This window comes from Malus sylvestris, chromosome 6 (genome assembly GCF_916048215.2).
Source record: "Malus sylvestris chromosome 6, drMalSylv7.2, whole genome shotgun sequence".
NCBI lineage: Eukaryota > Viridiplantae > Streptophyta > Magnoliopsida > Rosales > Rosaceae > Malus > Malus sylvestris.
The window spans coordinates 28,608,023-28,627,519 of NC_062265.1; the positions used below are offsets into that span (position 1 = coordinate 28,608,023).

General features: G+C 34.9%; 2 protein-coding genes across 3 annotated transcripts in view; both read left to right on the top strand.

Moving 5' to 3' along the window:
* LOC126627241 (disease resistance protein RPM1-like) overlaps positions 1-14,341 on the top strand; it is a 40,193-nt gene extending 25,852 nt beyond the window's left edge. Inside the window, exons 2-3 of one of the 2 annotated variants that reach the window (XM_050296705.1) lie at positions 11,969-13,549; positions 13,978-14,341. In XM_050296705.1, the coding sequence (XP_050152662.1) occupies positions 11,969-13,549; positions 13,978-14,002 (1,606 nt within the window). In that variant the 3' untranslated portion in view covers positions 14,003-14,341. Of the gene's footprint in view, positions 1-11,635; positions 13,550-13,977 lie in introns of both variants that reach the window. The other variant, XM_050296703.1, reaches the window with a different exon arrangement.
* LOC126627242 (disease resistance protein RPM1-like) overlaps positions 6,411-19,497 on the top strand; it is a 38,633-nt gene continuing 25,546 nt past the window's right edge. The window contains exons 1-2 of the mRNA XM_050296710.1: positions 6,411-6,665; positions 10,789-11,635. Of these exons, the coding sequence (XP_050152667.1) occupies positions 10,821-11,635 (815 nt within the window). The 5' untranslated portion in view covers positions 6,411-6,665; positions 10,789-10,820. The remainder of the gene's footprint in view (positions 6,666-10,788; positions 11,636-19,497) is intronic.

A 19,497-nucleotide genomic window follows, 5' to 3' on the forward strand; every position in this document is an offset into this window, starting at 1 on the left:
CCGCAAGTACGGCCTCTCACGTGCGCCGAAGCTGGTCGAAATGATTGCGGCTCTGCCGGAGTCGGACCGTGAGGCTCTTCTCCCAACTAGCATGTGCGCAATTCGGACACTTGATAGGGAATTGAAGTTTTATGTTATTCATGATTCGTTTCGAAGTTTAAAGTTTTTGGCTTGATTGATTTTTCACCATGAAATTGAGAGCTTTGTAATGAAGAGATTATTTGAAGGAATTGGTGTTTAAAATTGGATTAGTGAAGTTAATTTGGTAGTTAATCTTTTGGTTTTGTGTGTTTAGATACAACCCATATGTTTAGAGCTTAAAGAATTTACTTTCGGGTTTGCAGATTTCCATGATAGAGTAATATGCATAGTTGTCGACTTATAACTGGGACTGAATTTGTGTTTACAGGTCGAGTTCATCTTAATGGGCGGTACTTTCATGTCGTTGCCTGCGGATTACCGTGATTACTTTATTAGAAATCTGCACGATGCGTTATTGGGACACACTTCTGCCAATGTTGAAGAGGCAGTTGCCTACTCTGAGCATGGTGCTGCTAAATGTATTGGAATGACCATTGAAACGTGAGTTTTTAGTTTATTTTCGAAGCCATTAATTTCTCATTCTTGTGTTTAACTTGGTTGACAGTAATTTTTAGCTTACCATCTAGTTTCCAGTTCATCTAGCTTACCATTGAAGTGCATATAAACTTTTGTAATGCAAATCACACTGTGCTTAATTGGGTGTTTTGTAGAAACCTTGTGATATAAAATGAGTTATCTTTTTTTTTTCTTTTTATTCGTGCACCAAGTGAGGTTATTTTTCTACCAAGAGCCTGACATTCTTTACTTTAACTTGGTGTATTTTTACCCATCACTCTCAAATGATAGTATTGTTTACCATCCTACACATTTGAAATTTAAACAAATATAACGATGATATTCACTACACATATTTCAAAACTTAAAATAATGTAATTGTGAGAATTTGAAGGTAAAAGAGTACCACAATGATGAAAGCAAAAACCTTGCAAGAGTTTATAAAAGGTTAGACTACTTCTCATATTGTTAATTATTTTTATAGTGAAACATTAACTTTTCATAGTATCAGAGCAAGTTGGCCTACGTGTGAAGTCTAACGGTCACACGTGTTCCACGTCATCTAATTCATGTTGTTCACGTGTTTGGTTTGAAAATTCGTTACATGTGAACAACGCGTAAGAATGTAAAAGTAAAAAAAATCTTATATTGATAAAAGAATATCCTTTGCAAAAGTTTATAAGAAAGAGTAAACTGTCGATTTGCCTCCTGAACTATCACCCAACTTTCGATTTGCCCCCTGAACTTTTTAATTGGAAAATTAAGGACTTAAACTAATTTTTTTGGCCGATTTGCCCCCTGCTGTTAATTTTTCATTCATTCCATCCAAATTTCTATTAAATTGAAGCATATGCACAACATGTGTAGGTAGTTCGGTCACTTCATTCTTTAAAATAATTGAAAACCTTAGATTTCTAAAATATAAACCTATGCAAATATGTGTGATTCTATAGCTTTTCTGTCTGAAGGTCTAGTGAAATGACGCTTTTGTCCAAAAATGAGAGTTACGTGGTTTGCACATGATAAGAGTTAACGTTAATTTGGATGAAATTTATGAAAAACTAACGGTAGGGGGGAAATCGGCCAAAAAAATTAGTTCCAATTAAAAAGTTCAGGGGGCAAATCGAAAGTTGGGTGATAGTTTAAAGGGCAAATCGACATTTTACTCTATAAGAAATTAGAATATTTTCATATTGTTTACTGTATAAACTTTAATAGGAGCTCACCTCGTTAATGCACTCCTACGCCGATTCCTATCTCGAGTTTCAAGGTTTTGCAAATTTCCACTTGCATCAAATTATTACTTTTCTCCATGATTCTCGGTCTTTGTCGAAAAGTCTACGTAAACCATTTGACGTATTAGTTTTGTCCAAAAACAGTGGCCTTTGTCCCATTAAATATGGGCAAGAGTTTAGGATCCTCTACGGTTTCTTTTTGTGAAAATTTGAAGGATTAATTAATCGTGTGTGTTTATTGTACATTGTGTAACTAGAAATTATTTAAATTTTATATTTAAAATTAAATATAAATAATATTTAACGAAAATTGATCGTACAATGTATGATGAACGAATACGTTTAATTGATCATCTGATCTCAAAAAAAGAATTCGAAGACCGATCCTCGTCCGCGTTATACCAATTAGTTTATATGCACCTTGTTCGACCCCCATTTTTATTCACCACTAAAAAAAATTAAATTAAATCTCGTTTTTTATAAATTCTTAATCTTTCATTTTTATTATCCCACCAGAATAGGGACAATCAATTCACATGGAAGAATTTGTTTGGCCGAATCATTTCATAGAAATATCAGTATTTGATTGATCGAAATTTATGTAATTTAGTAATTATTCAATTTAACTAGTGACAAAAAAAATGAATATAATCAACTAAAATGAGAATCATTCTTTATATTATCTTTTTAAAAATTGCACATCGTAAAAAGATACAGTAAAAATTCTTACTGTGATTATGACTCGTAATATTTAATTATCTCCTAATACTTACTTCCAATTATTTTCCATTTTTCATAAATTTGTAATCTTCTTCTCATATTTGATATTTTCAAAGTTCATTAACAAAGGAGTCCAACAATAACGTTAGTTATAGCTTAATGCAATTGAAGCATATCATTGCAACTCTTTTGTGAGCTTTCATATTCCCCGAAGTATGTCATTCTGCACTCTTACTACCATACATGATATCTTTCTAGAATTTATCTGGAAGAAAATATAACTATAAGTGCTTATGAGCTATATCTGAATTTTTTGTTTTTTTATTATTTTTTTTTCTTATTATATATGTCACTCAAGTTCAAAGCATTCAAACTTGAACACAAAATTTCAAATTCGATTTCTTCTTTAACAATATTGCTTGTATAAAAAAAGGGGGTAAGTTATTGATTTGTACACCATTAAGTTGAATTTAGTTGCAAGTCTAATCAATATTATTTGGTGTTTTATTTAAATAATTTAAGCAAGCAAAAAGGTCATGTTTGTCGTGTTTTTGGTGTTTTCGTGTTCATACCCGTTATCGTAACGGGACGTGTCATGTCGAACCTGTTACTTTAATGAATTCTTAACGAGTAATCCAATAACGACTCAATTTGTTAACGGGTCGTGTCGTCTCATGTCTCGTTAACAGGTCATGGAAGAATTTAATACACCTAATATCTAGATTTGGATAATGATATCTTATTAGGTTCTTAGTAGATGACTTGATAACAATTTTGGTTGTTAACGAATCGCACTATGTGCTAGTCATGCGGCAAGCAGAGGCCTAGGCAGTTTTTTTTTTAATTTTAATTAAATTTATAAAATTGCTATTAGTACTCTAAAAATCTAATTATACACTCCATACTTTCTATACTTAAAGTTAATCACATTTTATTCTCTGACACTTAAAATTACGAAAATACCCTTGACAAGCTTAGTGGAAATCCTAAGTGGACATTTAGGTTCTTGTCATTCTTTGTCCCGTTCACATCTTTCTAGGTAGTACATGTCTTTAGAAACACATGAGCACAAAAGAGGTGTAAATCGAACTATTTATGCACATTTTTCAATGAGACAAAATAATAATTTGCACCATCATGAATCCATAACTTGTTGGTTGTCAGTATTGCATGCTGCAAACTGTAATATTGAGGAGTTATTCGTTGGATTCGTTAAGCAAGTGGACAAGTAGACTCATCTATGTTTGTATTTAATAATCAAGTCCCGTACATAATTAATTATTTTTTAGGCTTGAACCAAAGACACATACATACTCTCGTTCACTACGATTGCGTGAACTCAAACTCATTAAAATTTGAAGATACGACAAAAATTTACGAAACTCGATATCAAGAGATTATTATAATTCTACTTTGATCAGTGCACTACCAATTATTTAATGTTTTTTTTCAAATAATTGGTTTTGGTAGGTGGGACGTATCCACGTGACCACTCCTCTTCCCGGTGTAGTTTCATTATTTCTCGAGAGATTTACTGAAATACAAAGTAGTACACCATGTGTTATTATATTAATGTTGAAATATATGTGCTGAAAAATTAATATCTTAACAAATACAATTTCCCACTACTTATATAAAAACACGTAATGTACCACTTATATTCCCGTTACAATGAAAAATTTCTCCTTCCCCCTCAAGTTTCACTCAGCTGTGCCACACTCATTCTCTTGAAAAATTGTGAGTGATACCCTCTTAAAACTTAAAAATTGTGAGAGATACCCTCTTAAGTTTCCACACTATAAAATTCTCAATTTCTGCGCATGGGATTAGTAAAAAGTAGGAGTTGTATACATGTAATTAGGGTTCACGTTTTGTAAGTTATAGCTCCTCTAAAAGGATTTCGAATTTCGAATTTCGAAGTTATCGACCAAAAAAACCCTCCCCCCTCACCAAACCAATCTGGTGTATATATAATAGGGAGAAAACTTCCATAAAACGATAGATGTATATACTATTTCCTAATAGTAATAGAAGAATAGTAAAAGGCATGAGCACGAAAAGCGCTAGCGAGTCTTCTAATGTATAAGTTTTCTTACGATAATGTGTATATTTCAACTGGTGACAATATCCTTTTTTCTCCTCCAAAACATCAATGCTAGTCAGTTGAAGATAAAGATTAATTAAGCTGCTAATTTGGAGTGCAACGTTTGAACCTTGGACGGCTACCTATATTCTTTTAACTAGTGGAAAACAAAGAGACAATGGTTTGGCACCTTTTATTAATATTATTATGGCTTAAATGTTAAAATGGTCTCTGTGTTTTAGTCACTGGGTTAATTTAGTCCATGTATTTTCAATTTGGCCAATTTGGTCCTTGTGTTTATCTCCGTTAGCCAATTAAGGACATTTTCATTTAATTTATGTAAAAGAATTATAAATTATTATAAACTTATTTATAAAATTATAATTTATTTGATTTAAAACATTTAACATGGAATAAAATTAAAAAATTAAAAGAAAAATTATCCTCCTCCCAACTCTCCGACTTCCTCCCTAACATTACCCCGTCTCATTTCTATGTCACAACCTTCATCATTTTTCAAATTGGAAGTTTTATTTCGTATCGGTGTTATTTCTCATTGATTTGTATTTTTCTGTATAGAAAAAAGATAATTATTTCTCATTTGATTTTTCTTATAAATTTTTTAAAAGAGATTGAATGAAATGTTCTCAATTAGCTAACAAAGACAAACATGAGGATTAAATTAACCAAATAAAAAATACGAAGACTAAATTGACCATATAACTATAACACATGAACCATTTTAATATTTAAGCCTATTATTATTTTCCATTTCGTTAATTTAATTGCTTGCGTTACTCACATCTTTTAAGGTATCATATACTTTACCTTTTCTTTATTTTATTATTATTGGCTTCTATTCATATGGTCCGGGATCAAACTATTTATAATTCATTGTCCTCCACACTTACTTTTTAGGGAAAATTTGAAATAAGTTCAATTTTATAGACTACTTTTGAAATAAGTTCAATTTTTAGTTGTTTTGTATCCATATCAAAATATCCCTACTTTTTAAAGGCTATTGCCCACCATATTCCCTTTTATCACCCAACTTCCAATGAAGAAAAAAACTTTTTGTCAACCATTTTTGTTTGACAAATTTCCCACATTATGCCTCTACAAACATCAACTTAAAAAAAAAAAAGTTTCAATATAATGAATTCTTAATAGGTGGCCCAAATTAAGACTTGATTAGTTAACAAATTGTGTTATTTTATGTCCAATTAACGGGTCATGTAAGAAATTAATATACCTAATATCTAGATCTGAAAAACGATATATTATCAGTACACCAGCAGTTAATCAGTTGTGTTATTTCATGTTCAGTTACACTAAATAACGTGTCACCAATAAGAAATAAACACGTTAATTAACTCTTAAGTAATGATCAATTCACCAATTTTCATGTGATTTAATTTACAATTTTAATCTAAAAATTTAGTCACTCAAACATTACTCTACTCTTATCAGTACACCACCAGTTAATTAATATATTTAAAAAAAATCTGATCGGTGGGACGCACCCGCTTGACTACTCTTCTTCCCCGTGTAGTTTGACTCTTTACCTCGGAAAATTTTTAGTTGTGACGGAAACACGAATGGTACATTACGTATTTTTATGTAAGTGGTAGAAAATTTTAATTTTTAAGTTATTAATTTTTTAACACACATAATCCATCATTTATATAAAGAGACGTAATATACCATTTCGTGTAACGAAAACATTGAAAAATCTCTCATTTCCCTCACGTTTCCCTCAGTTATGTCACACTCAATTGTCTCAAAACACTCAAACAGTCAAAACTCTCTCATTCTCACTCCTCTCCCTTTTCTCTCTCTTTCAACTCTCGCCATCTCTCCCTTCTGTGCGTCACAGAGAAGCCGAGCACCAGAGAGGGGCCACCCCACCGGACCATCAAACCTCTGGCTCTCATCTCTGTCACACACTCTCTTTCGACCCTCTCTATGTGCACGCTGCACAGAAACGCAGCAGGAACACCACCCTCATTCGCCATTTTTGATCGACCGAGGTAAGGGTCTGGACCACTGGATTGATTTTCCCTTGTCATTTTGATGAAGATTGACTCCTTGCATGCATGTTTTGGCGAGGTTGGAGTGCAGAAACAATTCGGGAAACATGTCCCCTTTTTCCGGCAAGGAGACCCGTGAGCCTCCTTGTTTTTTCTTTATTTTTAATTGAAAATATACATACTCAAATTTTATATAATCTATATTATTATACTATTATTAAGAAAAGAGGCCTTGTGAAAATCTTTACTACTGAGTGAGCTAGTAGCTCACCCGTGACATGTGTTGAATCAGAGATTTGAAAAGTAGTTGATTTCGATGGAAGTGTCAATAAACTTTTGTAATGTAGATTAGATGCGTTTGAGTGTTTTGTTGAAACCTTGTGATGTATAATATCATAATATGAGTTATTTTCATTTTCATTCGTGCCCCAGGAGAGGTTATTTTTGGGATGTGATATTCACACATCCAATTTTACTTCTCACATGCCTTTCTAATTTTCGACCGATCGAATGAATTGAAAAAGATCAACAGACAGAAATTTCTAATTTTCGACCGATCGAATGAATTGAAAAAGATCAACAGACAGAAATTAATAAGAGGTGTATGAGAAGTAATTTGAGATGTGTGGATAGCACATCCTTATTTTTTTTTTACTGATTTGAATCTTGAACCCGACACTTCCGTACTATAACTTGGCGTACTTTTGCTTACCACTATGAATGAATGGATATTAATGTTCATTACTCTACTTATTATTATTAGAAGATTTTAAATTTCGTCTATTCTGCTTGTATATTGAAATTTAAATTAATGTTTACACATATTTTGAATTTAAAATTTAAAATATCTCCAGATTTTTAATGATTTTAATAATCTATATTAAAATTCTGATTGAATACATGTTAAATTTCAGAAAATTACTTAAAATCCTAATTGAATACTCCTAAATTCATTAAAAGAATTAAAGTCTCTCAAATTGTTAATTGAATACACATTCCTAAATTTGTAGACAAAATGTAAAATAATGATGTGTTACCAATAAAATAAGCTTTTATCAAAATTTAAGTAATAATTCATTCATCAACTTTCATATTATTTAATTTATAAAATTGTATCTACAACTTTTGTCTCGCCACATTACCCCTTCGTAAATAATTGATGTATTAGTTTTGTCCAAAAGTACTGGTCTTTGTATCACGAAGCATGGACAAGAGTTTGTGTTATGGGCTATAGCGATTAGATTACATAAACCTAGTCCCCACCCACCTTCTCCTCACTCCTCTTTTTACTCTGCTAACCAATTCTTTTTTATAAATCTTGTTTTTCGTAAAGATTTTTCATTTTTATTATCCCACGAGAATATGTACAATCAAATTATTTTTTAAACAAACGATTTTAAATAGAAGAATTTGTTAGGCCGAATTATTACATAGAAATATTGGTTGATCTAAATTCATGTAATTTGGTAACTTACCGATTGACCCAAAAACAATGAATAAATCGACTGTAAAGATAATCATTACCTATATTTCGTAAACAAATACAGTAAAAATTTGACTCATAAGATTAAATTATCTCCTAATAGGCTAATACTTACTTTTAATTATTTTCCAATTTTCATAAATTTGTAATCTTCGTCTTCTTCTCATATTTGATATTTCAGAGTTCATTAATGAAGGAATCCAACAATAACGTAAGTTGTAGCTCAATGCAATTGAAGCATATCATTGCAACTCTTTTGTGAGCTTTCATATTCCCCAGTGTATGTTATTCTGCACTCTTACTGCCACATATAATATCCTTCTAGAATTTATCTGGAAGAAAGTATAAGTGCTTATGAGATATATCTGATTTTTTAGTTTTACTTTTTTCTTCTTATTTTATATATGTCACTTAGGTTCAGAGCATTCAGCCTTCAACACACAAGATTTCAAATTCGATTTCTTCTTCAACACTATTGCTTGAATGAAAAAAAAAGGGTAAGTTGTTGATTTGTACACCATGAAGATGAATTTGGTTGTGGGTCTAATCATTATTATTTGGTGTTTTATTTAAATAATTTTAGCAAGCAAATGTCATGTTTTATTTTTCGTGTCATACTCATTATCTTAACGAATCGAATTGTATCAAACTTGTTATCTAAATGAATTCTTAACAGGTAATCTGATAATGACTCGATTCATTAATGGATCATGTCGTTTCATGTCCAGTTAATGGTCATGCAAGAATTTAATATACTTAATATCTAGATCTAGCAAACGATTTCTAATAAGGTTCTCAACGAGTGACTTGATAATGAATCATACTAGGTGCAAGTCGGGCAGCAAGCAAGGGCTAGCCTAGGCGGAGGGCCTAGGTGGTTTTTTTAATTTTAATTAAATTTAGAGAATTGCTATTGACATTGCAAAAATCTAATTGTACACTCCAAACATTCTATATTTAGAAAGAAAAAAAAAATCTTATGAAGAGTATACAGAGTGCCAATAATAATTGCCTAAATTTATTATATAATATATATATAAACGTTTGCCTATACTTAAAAAAATACATAACATTATGTACATAAATTGCAAAATAAAGGACATATATATTATAAAGTATTAGAACATATTGAAACATAGGGAACAAACCTAAAATATTATTTGTAAGCATAAGCCTATCGCATGACATCCTTGCATCTTACTTGCTTATTGTTACATGTTTGTACAGCGTCTCTTAGTTATTCGTACTGTCCTGGGCCAAGGACCAACTTCATTGTATATTCATATACACCATTTACATTCGCTTTGGATCCAGAGTTAGGTGCTAGCATGTCTCTAGGTTAGATGTTTGGACTCATATGTGATGCGCTTAGCGGCTGCTTCATGTGATGTAGTGCTAGAACATAAAATCTAAACCCAACATTTTCCATTGTCAAAATATCTCTGAAATGGACTTGTGCGCGTACATACATTAATGAGTAGTGGCTTATGCTTTGAGATGACTGTTGTATACGTACTCTGTATTCTTCGACTTACGATATATGTCGGATACTATGTAGTAGTACATTGTATTATTATTTTTGGGGAACAATATACTTGTTTTACAGCGAGGGGTTACACATTTTCGAAAAGGTTTTCCAAGCTTTATTTTGTAGGCCCACTCACCCTTATTTGTCTTCCCGCTAGGATTTAAGTGGTAGAGCTTTTATGACAACGAGGATTGCTGGCAAGAGCTGACATATAGGAGGATTTCTCCCTTCGGTATAAATTTTCTTTATCTTTTACTATAAGTTACTTGTATCTGTCATCACTTGTGTGAAAAGTGTTTAACTCCACCCACATGTGCACTCTAGAATTAGTTACTCTAGGTTTAAATTAGTCTGCACTTTCCACATCACCATTACTTTATGGCTTCGTCACCTTCCATGTGTCGGCCAACACAACTCAATTCGATTGTCCAGGTGGACATTTTGGGTCGGGGTGTGTCATAATGAGTGTTCATCTGATTATTTAATCAGTCTATTACAATTTATTAAAAAAATTACAATGAAAATTATCTATTTTCTGTATAAGTAATAGTTTTGACTTAGGCAGTTTAGGCGGGCGCCTAGGTAGGTTTAGGTAGACAAAATTGTCAGGCCTTTGTGTAGAGTTCAATATGATGTACCCAAAATATTATGTTCTTCTTTTCGATGTGCGTACTTTCACTTAACAACAATTTTGTGGAACTTGTCAACTGCAACCCACAAGGAATTGGAACTCATTTTTGTCCTTAACACTGACAAAAAACCATGATGTTTGGTGGAAGAATTAGATTGAATGAGTTCGAAAATTTTCAATGATAGATTTTTGTTCTTGAACCAAATTCTTTAATTCTGTGTTCTTGGAAAAAAGACTCAAGAAGGTAGTTATCGGAATTTTCGACTGAGTTTGGCCCCTTGTTTGTTAAACTGAATGAAAGTCAAGAACAGAAATTTAAATTTCTTGAGTACTAGACAATTTCGGTACCTTATTTAGATCTTGATTTTGTTTGTCTCGTAGTTTCGTTTTGAAAACTAAGCACATAGTTTGTAAAATAAAAAAGTTTATCCATTGCATTCTTTTTCTTTTTCTGTTGTTTTGAAACTTGTCTATTCTGCAGATAGATTGCATACCAAAGTATCGAAGGCCAAAATGGAGTCAGCTGCATCACTATTGATTGGGAAAATTGCGGCCATACTTGAGAACGAAGCATCTTCCATAGCGGCAGTCCGTGATGAAGTTGATGAGCTTAAGCTAGAGCTCATAAGCATGAAATCTTTCTTAATAGATGCTGAAGGCAAGGAACCACAAACAGAAGGAGTGAAAACGTGGGTTACAAGCGTCAGAAATTTGACCTGCGATGCGGAAAATGTCATTGATGAGTTCCTGTATCACATTTATGACAAGCACAGTGCGAGTCCATCTGCAAAATTGCTCCACAGAACCATTTACTTTCCAAAGAATCTTTGGTATAGGCATCGAATAGCCAAAAAATTACAGAAAATCACAAAAAAGATCAAAGCCATTCCAGAGAGGAATGAGAGATATGGTGTCTCTACAATAGAAGGAACAAGTTCGGATAGTGTTCCCAGATGGGTGAAGAACAAAGCCCAGTCTTCTCTTTATATTATGGAAGACGAACTAATCGGGATTGAAGACAAGAAGCAAACGTTAATGGGATTGTTGATGAATGGAGAGGAAAATGAAATGGTTGTGTCTGTGGTCGGGATGGGAGGATCAGGCAAGACAACTCTTGTTGCCAATACCTTCAACAACGAAAATGTAAAGCGACATTTTGACTGTTATGCATGGATCACTGTTTCTCAAACTTATGTGATCGAAGACTTATTCAAAAATCTGATCAAGCAATTCCACCAAGGAAGAAAGGAAGAGGTGACTGAACATTTGAATTCCATGAGTTATGAAGAATTGTTAGAGATGTTATCGACATACTTGAATTCTAAAAGGTACCTAATTGTATTGGATGATGTGTGGGATATTAAACTTTGGCAAGAAATAAGGATACCACTTCTTAATAGACATCATGGAAGTCGAATCATGCTTACAACTCGAAAGAAAGACATAGCTTCCTATTCTTTTGAAGTTGAAAGTTGTCCTCTTGAAATTGAACCCTTGGAAAACAATGAAGCTTGGGAGCTCTTTAGCAAGAAAGCATTCTCAACTTACGATAATAAATCGTGTCCACCAGAGCTTGAATCATTAGCATGGAAACTTGTGGAAAAGTGTGAAGGCCTACCTCTGGCTGTGGTAACTTTAGGTGGTCTAATGTCTACCAAGAGGTCATCATCGGAATGGAGAAGAGTATACAACAGCTTAAATTGGCACTTGACTAACCATCCTATGCTAGAATCAATGAGCAGCATCTTGTTGCTTAGTTTCAACAATTTGCCCAACCCGTTGAAGCCATGTTTCCTATATTGTGCCCTTTTCCCAGAAGATTATCTCATCAGAAGAAAAAGGTTGATCAAGTTGTGGATAGCTGAAGGGCTTGTTGAACCAATTGATGGGGTCACACCAGAAGAAGTTGCAGAGGACTATCTTGTGGAACTTACTGGTCGTAGCATGCTACAAGTTGAACTAAGGAATGAAGCTGGAAGACCAAAAGCATGTAAGATGCATGATCTTATGCGTGAGCTTGCTTTGTCGACATCAAAAAAAGAAAAGTTTGGTGCAACATATGTTGGCCGAGATATAGTAGATAAAGCTGAAATCCGTCGATTGTCAATTCAAACAACTGAAGGGGAAATTAATTCTTGCACAGGTATGTCAGAGCTTCGCTCCTTTCTTGTCTTTGGCACGTTAAAGAAATTGCCTTCTGGATTCAAGTTGTTGAGAGTTCTAGATCTGGAGGATGCCCCAATTGATAGATTTCCAGATGAACTAGTGTACTTGTTCAACTTAAGATATTTAAATTTGAAAGGAACTTTAATTGAGGAGCTTCCAGAATCCATCGGACGGCTTCGCAACCTTCAAAACTTGAACATCCGTGACAGTAAGATAAGGGCACTTCCAAAAGCAATCTCCAAGTTAGTAAACCTACGCCATCTAACGATGTATCGTTACACTAATTATCATGATGGCTTTATGTATGTCATTGGGATAAAAGCAGCATCCGATCTAAGTAACTTACAGAAACTGCAAGTTTTGCAATCTGTTGAATCAGAAGGAAAGATTATTAAAGTCATCAGGAATATGACCCAACTTACAAGCCTCGGTATTACAAATGTGAAAGCAAGTGACGAGATGGACCTATGTGACTCCCTTCAAAAGTTAGAGCTCCTTCACTATTTGTTTTTGATGGCAAGTGATGAAGAGGAGTTTCTTCGAGTTAATGCACTACGTTCGCCTCCTCCAGACCTTCAAAAGGTTTATTTGGCCGGAAAACTAGAAAAGGTACCTCTTTGGTTTGGTTCACTCCATAACCTGACACGTATGCAGCTATATTGGTCTAGACTTGAAGAAGATTTGCTACCACACATTCAAGCATTGCCGAATCTTGAGAGGCTTGAGCTAGTTAATGCATATGTTGGCGAAAAATTGTGTTTCTCCAGAGGCTTCATAAAGCTTAAGCGTTTGGATTTGCGCAACCTCCCCTTATTGAATAGTATAGCTATAGAGAAAGGGGCGATGCCAAATCTCCAGGTCTTAGACATTTCGGAATGCATGGAGTTAAAGACATTGCCAGAGGGCATTGAGCTCCTTGCTAACGTAGAACGCTTGATTCTGGGTCTTGTTCCAAGGCAACTTATAGAGTCCGTAAAAAGAGGCATGGATCATCCAAAGGTACAACACATTCCTGAAATCAGCCTGTATTACATGGGACACCATGAAAGATTGTCCGGTATTCACTCTCGTAGAAGGTACGCACACTTTTATCCTTGCATAAAAATTTGAGTAATGCTAGACTTATCACATTTTACATACTATATTTGTACCACCTTTTTAATAGAGGTAGGGTCCATCAACATATGTGGGTCTCATTTCAATTAGAGAGGTGATACAAATATGGTATGAAAAATGTGGTAAGAGTAGCATTTTTGTAAAAAAAAAATCCACAATTTAATCATTTGAACTATATTCCTCTTGTTTTTGTTCGTTATTATTTTGATTTATTCAATTCTAAGGCTACAAAAAAGAGGAAGTAGTGCATCGGAGTGTAAAAATCATTTTGCCTTATAATTTGCATGTTCAATCTTATTCACAAGTCTGGCAAAGACATAATATATGCATGCATTGAGATTTTATTCAGTAACTGTGTTTCTTTTGTCTTTTAATATCCTTTTTGTAGAATCAAGCCTCAGAAGCACTTGTGAGACTGCAGTGGGTTCTCTTTTTTGCCAATTGATTTTGTGGTGAATCTTGACTTTCATTATAGTAACAGAGCAGACTATATACGTGTTGAGTCATTCACCCTGCAAGGAAGAATCCGTTTGTTGTTTGTGTATTGTGTGAAGTTGCAAACATTGATCGATCTTGGTTTCTTATTTGCCCTTTTTGAAATTGAATAATGCCCAATATTCTATTTGTGTAACTGAAACTTATATTGATTGCTTGCGTGTGTTTTGATGTAATAATATTAGTTTGGAACTGAATGTGTCACTGATGAGAATAATGCCCAAGATTCTGTTTGTGTGTAACAGGAACTTATATTATTGTTTGCTTGCCTGTATTTTGATGGAATAATATTGGTTTGGAACTGAATATGTCACTGATGAGACCAATTCTAACTAAACCAATGGTTATGACCCATTTTTCATTTTCAATATTTATTGTTTTTTTTTTCAAGTTTTCAAATATATATTGTTTTAGGAAGGTAAATTTTGTGGCGATGCTTTAGCTCACTATGGTTTCTTCTGAGAAATTATTAGATGGTACAGTATTACCATGTCGGGTAATACTTCCATTCAAATTTTAACATGAGTGCAGTTTTTTACGGCTGGATTAAAAAGCTTTTTTAATTATTTTTTTTTTCAGTTTAAACAAAATTAAAAGAAAAAATAATTCTCAGCTCCTTCCGCCAAAGCCCCAGTTCCCCACCACCACCTTCATTCCCTGCCATCAATTGCCATGACTGCCTTCCTCCTGAGAAATCACATCCACCGTCATAAGAAATAATATCAACCTTAAAGAATTAATATTCACCTTCAACATCCAGCAATCAGTCCCCAGTGGCTCCTCAAGGACTCAGCCATCGAAATCCCCCAAACCCCAACGAAGTCGGAGTTTCGAACGGCTCCCTGCCGAAATCTCCATCTCGAAACACCGCCACGGGTCTCCAACATCCGTTGAACTCGGCGTCGTCTTCCTCCGTTCCACGTCTGTACAAATGGCAAGTTTGAAGTGAAAGTACCACAACTGACGTGGTGATACTGTATCATTCTACAATTTATCGTCTCACGCTAGCTAACCCTCATTTTTGGGACCATTGCTTGCCTTATCGCTCATAATGCTTGTATGGGATAGATGTACAAGAAGATTTAGTCTTTAATAGAAATTTCTTTGTTGGTTAAAAAAAAATGTGTGTATATATATACCGTATTAGAAGAAAATAAGTGATTTTTGTAAAGTAAATAAATAATAAGAATAATGTTAAGTACACTAAATGATGTGGCCCAATCAAAATTTTACTTTAATTCAAGTTTGATTTGATTAATAATTGTAATAAAAATTTATATGGTGTTATACGTGTCATATCATTTAGTGAACACATTTGGTGCATAAATTTGGTGTATATAGCATCACCCAAAAAATAATATTAAATGGGTGGTGTTATTCATATTTCATACACTCATTTTTACGTCTCACACGTAGTTTTCAATTTCAGGTCGTCAGATCAAATAAATTGAAGAAATCAATAAACAAAATCAACAAGAATGTATGACAAATAAAAAGAAGTGCGTAAATACCAATGTACTACCCTAATAATAATATGATTGACCGGTTTGTGTAAATATCTTACTAATACCAAAAAAATAAATAAATGATATTCATTAAAAACCTTTGTCAATGTACAATGCACAAATCTCACATTCCTAAGGAATTTATGTATTTTAGGTTAAGAATATATATGTCATATCCCGGCCCGGGGCGGATCACTTCCCGGGCCCGCTCCACCACCGTAGCACGATATTGTCCACTTTGGGCCCCGACCACGCCCTCACGGTTTTGTTTCTGGGAACTCAGACGAGAACTTCCCCATGGGTCACCCATCATGGGAGTGCTCTCGCGCGCTACTCGCTTAACTTCGGAGTTCGGATGGAACCCGAAGCCAGTGAGCTCCCAAAAGGCCTCGTACTAGGTAGGGATGAGAATATACATATAAGGATCACTCCCTTGGGCGATGTGGGATCTTACAATCCACCCCCCTTAGGGGCCCGACGTCCTCGTCGACACATCACAGTCAGGGTTAGGCTCTGATACCAATCTGTCACATCCCAGCCCGGCCCGGGGAAGATCACTTCTCAGGCTCGCTCCACCACTGTAGCACGATATTGTCCGCTTTGGGTCCCGACTACGCCATCACGGTTTTGTTTCTGGGAACTCACACGAGAACTTTCCAATGGGTCACCCATCATGGGAGTGCTTTCGCGCGCTACTCGCTTAATTTCGGAGTTCCGATGGAACCCGAAGCCAGTGAGCACCCAAAAGGCCTCGTGCTAGGTAGGGATGAGAATATACATATAAGGATCACTCCTCTGGGCAATGTGGGATCTTACAATATATATATATATATATATATATATATATTATTGTTATTTTTTGAGCAAACGATATTATATAATTAAGGGGAAGTTGAGCTCTTACATGACGGCTTGGGTTTAAATCCCGTCGTAGCTAATCTAACAAAATCAATTGTTTAACAAGAAAAAAAGAGGGGAGGGGTATGATGTGGTTCAAATTCGTCTTTGGCGAAAATCGAACCTAAGACCTATCACTTACAAGTGAAGAGGAATATAACTATATCACAGTAATGAGTGGCTTTAGGTTAAGAATATTAACAAAGAGAGCATTCTAGAATTTAGAGGTTGGGGTGTGATATCCACACACCTTTTTTTTACTTTTCACACACCCTTCTAATTTTCGGCCTTTGGATCGGGTGAATTGAAGAAAATCAAAGGGCAGATATTAACAAGAGGTGTGTGAGAAGTAAAAAGATGTGTGTGGATAACACACCCATAGAAGTTGTGGTGTTTCAAACAAGTTCAGTTGATAATGTTCTCACATGATTGACAAATGACAAAGAATGCATTCTAGAATTTGCCGCACGGCCAACATGGTCCGTCGGCTGTAAATGTTTAGAAGACCCTAAATTATACGTGCCAAGAGTTACATAGACCTTATTCGGAATGGGTACATAAGTACAATGTATGACGTTTTATGCTAATAATACAATGTTGACAATGACATGTGTAGGTTTCTCTTTACAAGACAATTTATCATTGCAATAAGATGCTATAGTGATAGTATATTTGTGTCATGTAAGTTACTCTCATAAAATAAATATTGTGGAGCCAAAAATAATTTTAAAAATTCAGAAGACGACACGTGTACTTTATTATGAAGAAGACAAGATTGCCCTCATTAAATTGGGAGGGGCAAACAAATACTCGCACGTGCAACTTCGCGGGAAGTTCAAGCAGCTAACTACGACTGCTTAAACCTCTCTTGGGGGAAGTCACAAGTATTAAATATAGGGTTAATTACTAAATCTTATTTTTAATACATTCTCAATCGAAGATCAACTCAATTAAGTAAGGAATCCCTACATATCACAATCAATTAGGGATGTTTCCACCATTATCCCAAGATAGTTTCTCCTGATTAATATATTGGGAATATTTTTTCCTCATTCATCCAACGGATGAGAAACGTTTCTTTCATATGAAGAAACTCGCCAGTTATTCCTTCTATATTTGTGATAGAGTGCATCTTCACACGAAAGGATCATTCTGTTCTTGTCATGTGAAATATGTGTTTCTCGGATTTGCATAGTAATTTTGTGCACAGAATCTTATGGCTTCAGTTTTTTCCAGGTGAGCAGGTTGTGTAACTTGATTTTGTTATTATTCTTTTTGTAAACACGATATTCTCGTTCGGTTGCTACGATTATCAGTGTGGCCGGAATACTACTTGTCCCAAACGCATGGGGAAGTGCTCTATATTGTTCGTGAACTCCGCGTGTTATGGGACTGCTGTTCCAGTTCATGGGTGGATTCTGACAAGCTGCAACACCAGGTAATGTAGCCTGTACATCAACTGTTTCATGTTTCCATAAGTGGTGAGATAAATTTGTTGGGTCTGATTGATTCAAACAGGATTATGGTACCCTTTTGATGGAGGAGGCCGAGCGGTTTGCTAGCCGGGAGCATCGATAGAAAAAGACTGCTTGAGCTTGAAGGGAAACACCCAAAAATAAGACTAAGGTTAGACTTTATACAACAAATGACTGAGACTTTATTGTGAGCATATTGAATAGAAGGACCACGTCCAAATAATACAAATTTTGAACAGCAAAACCGAACCACCTCCTAACGAATCTACCTAGCTATTTTTCTTGTGTTACTTTTTCATTCTCTATTCTTCATGTTGATTTCCATATTGATCTTCTGCTTTGGACTGTGAACAGAATTGAATCAAAAGAACCATATGAGGAAACCAACATCAAGTGTGCAACGGAAAAGTTGCTCCTTTTGTGACAGAAAGGTCATGGTTCAAGTCGTGGGAACAATCTATCTGCAGAGTAAGGGTAAGACTGTATACGATAGATGTCCCCCTCTTGACCCTCACAAAGTGGAAGACTTGTTGGCTTGGGGTCGCCCTTTTACTTTTTGATTCTTAAATCTTGATGCTGATGTCTGTCTTGCTCTTCCGCTTCGGACTTTATCCTTTAAAGATATAATTATCGGCTACGAACTGATAAATTTTAGTTAGAAACCCTTTCATTTCAGATGAATAAGCTCTGACAAAATTCGTGATTTGGCTCAAAAAATTGACCCCCACAGGAAATTTACAGCTTCAACTATGAGAATTATGCATTGCACACTCTTGGAAATATAGCTAACCAAATTTATGAAACCCTTTAGCCCTCCGACTATTTTGCTTCCTGAAATGAGTTTCACGACTTTGAATAGACATTTAATTCCTTTCTTGATATTGTCCACCAAAATCTTGAAAAACTTTTGAGTCTGTTACCATGCACATGGGAGCAAGCTTTCTGGCAATGGGTTTTACTCGGTCCTCAATAATATATCAACCTCTGATCGAGTCGCCCCACTCTGCTTATTCTCCAAAACCTTCGTCATCAGTTGTTGAATGCATTCCAACTTTGGCCTCTCTCCCCCTTCAAGCTTTCATAAATCATCTTTCCAACAACTTGCTTAACGATCTCAAACTCAGACATTAACTGAACATTAACTTCTGACCTCATCTACGCATTCTGCTTTCTTCCAATAATCTCGAAGACCATAGTGATGAGTTCTCGTTCCTTTGAACGCTCCCTTGCCATTTCTTGTTCTTTCTTTCTGTATATGAGTTTGAGATCGTTAAACAAGTTGTTGGAAAGCCAATTTATGAAAGCTTGAAGGGGGAGAGGGCCAAAGTTGGAATGAGAACTCATCACTATAGTCTTCGAGATTATTGGAAGAAAGCAGAACGCGTCGATGAGGTCAGAAGTTAATATTTAGTTAATGTCTGAGTTTGAGATCGTTAAGCAAGTTGTTGGAAAGCCGATTTATGAAAGCTTGAAGGGGGAGAGAGGCCAAAGTTGGAATGCATTCAACAACTGATGACGAAGGTTTTGGAGAATAAG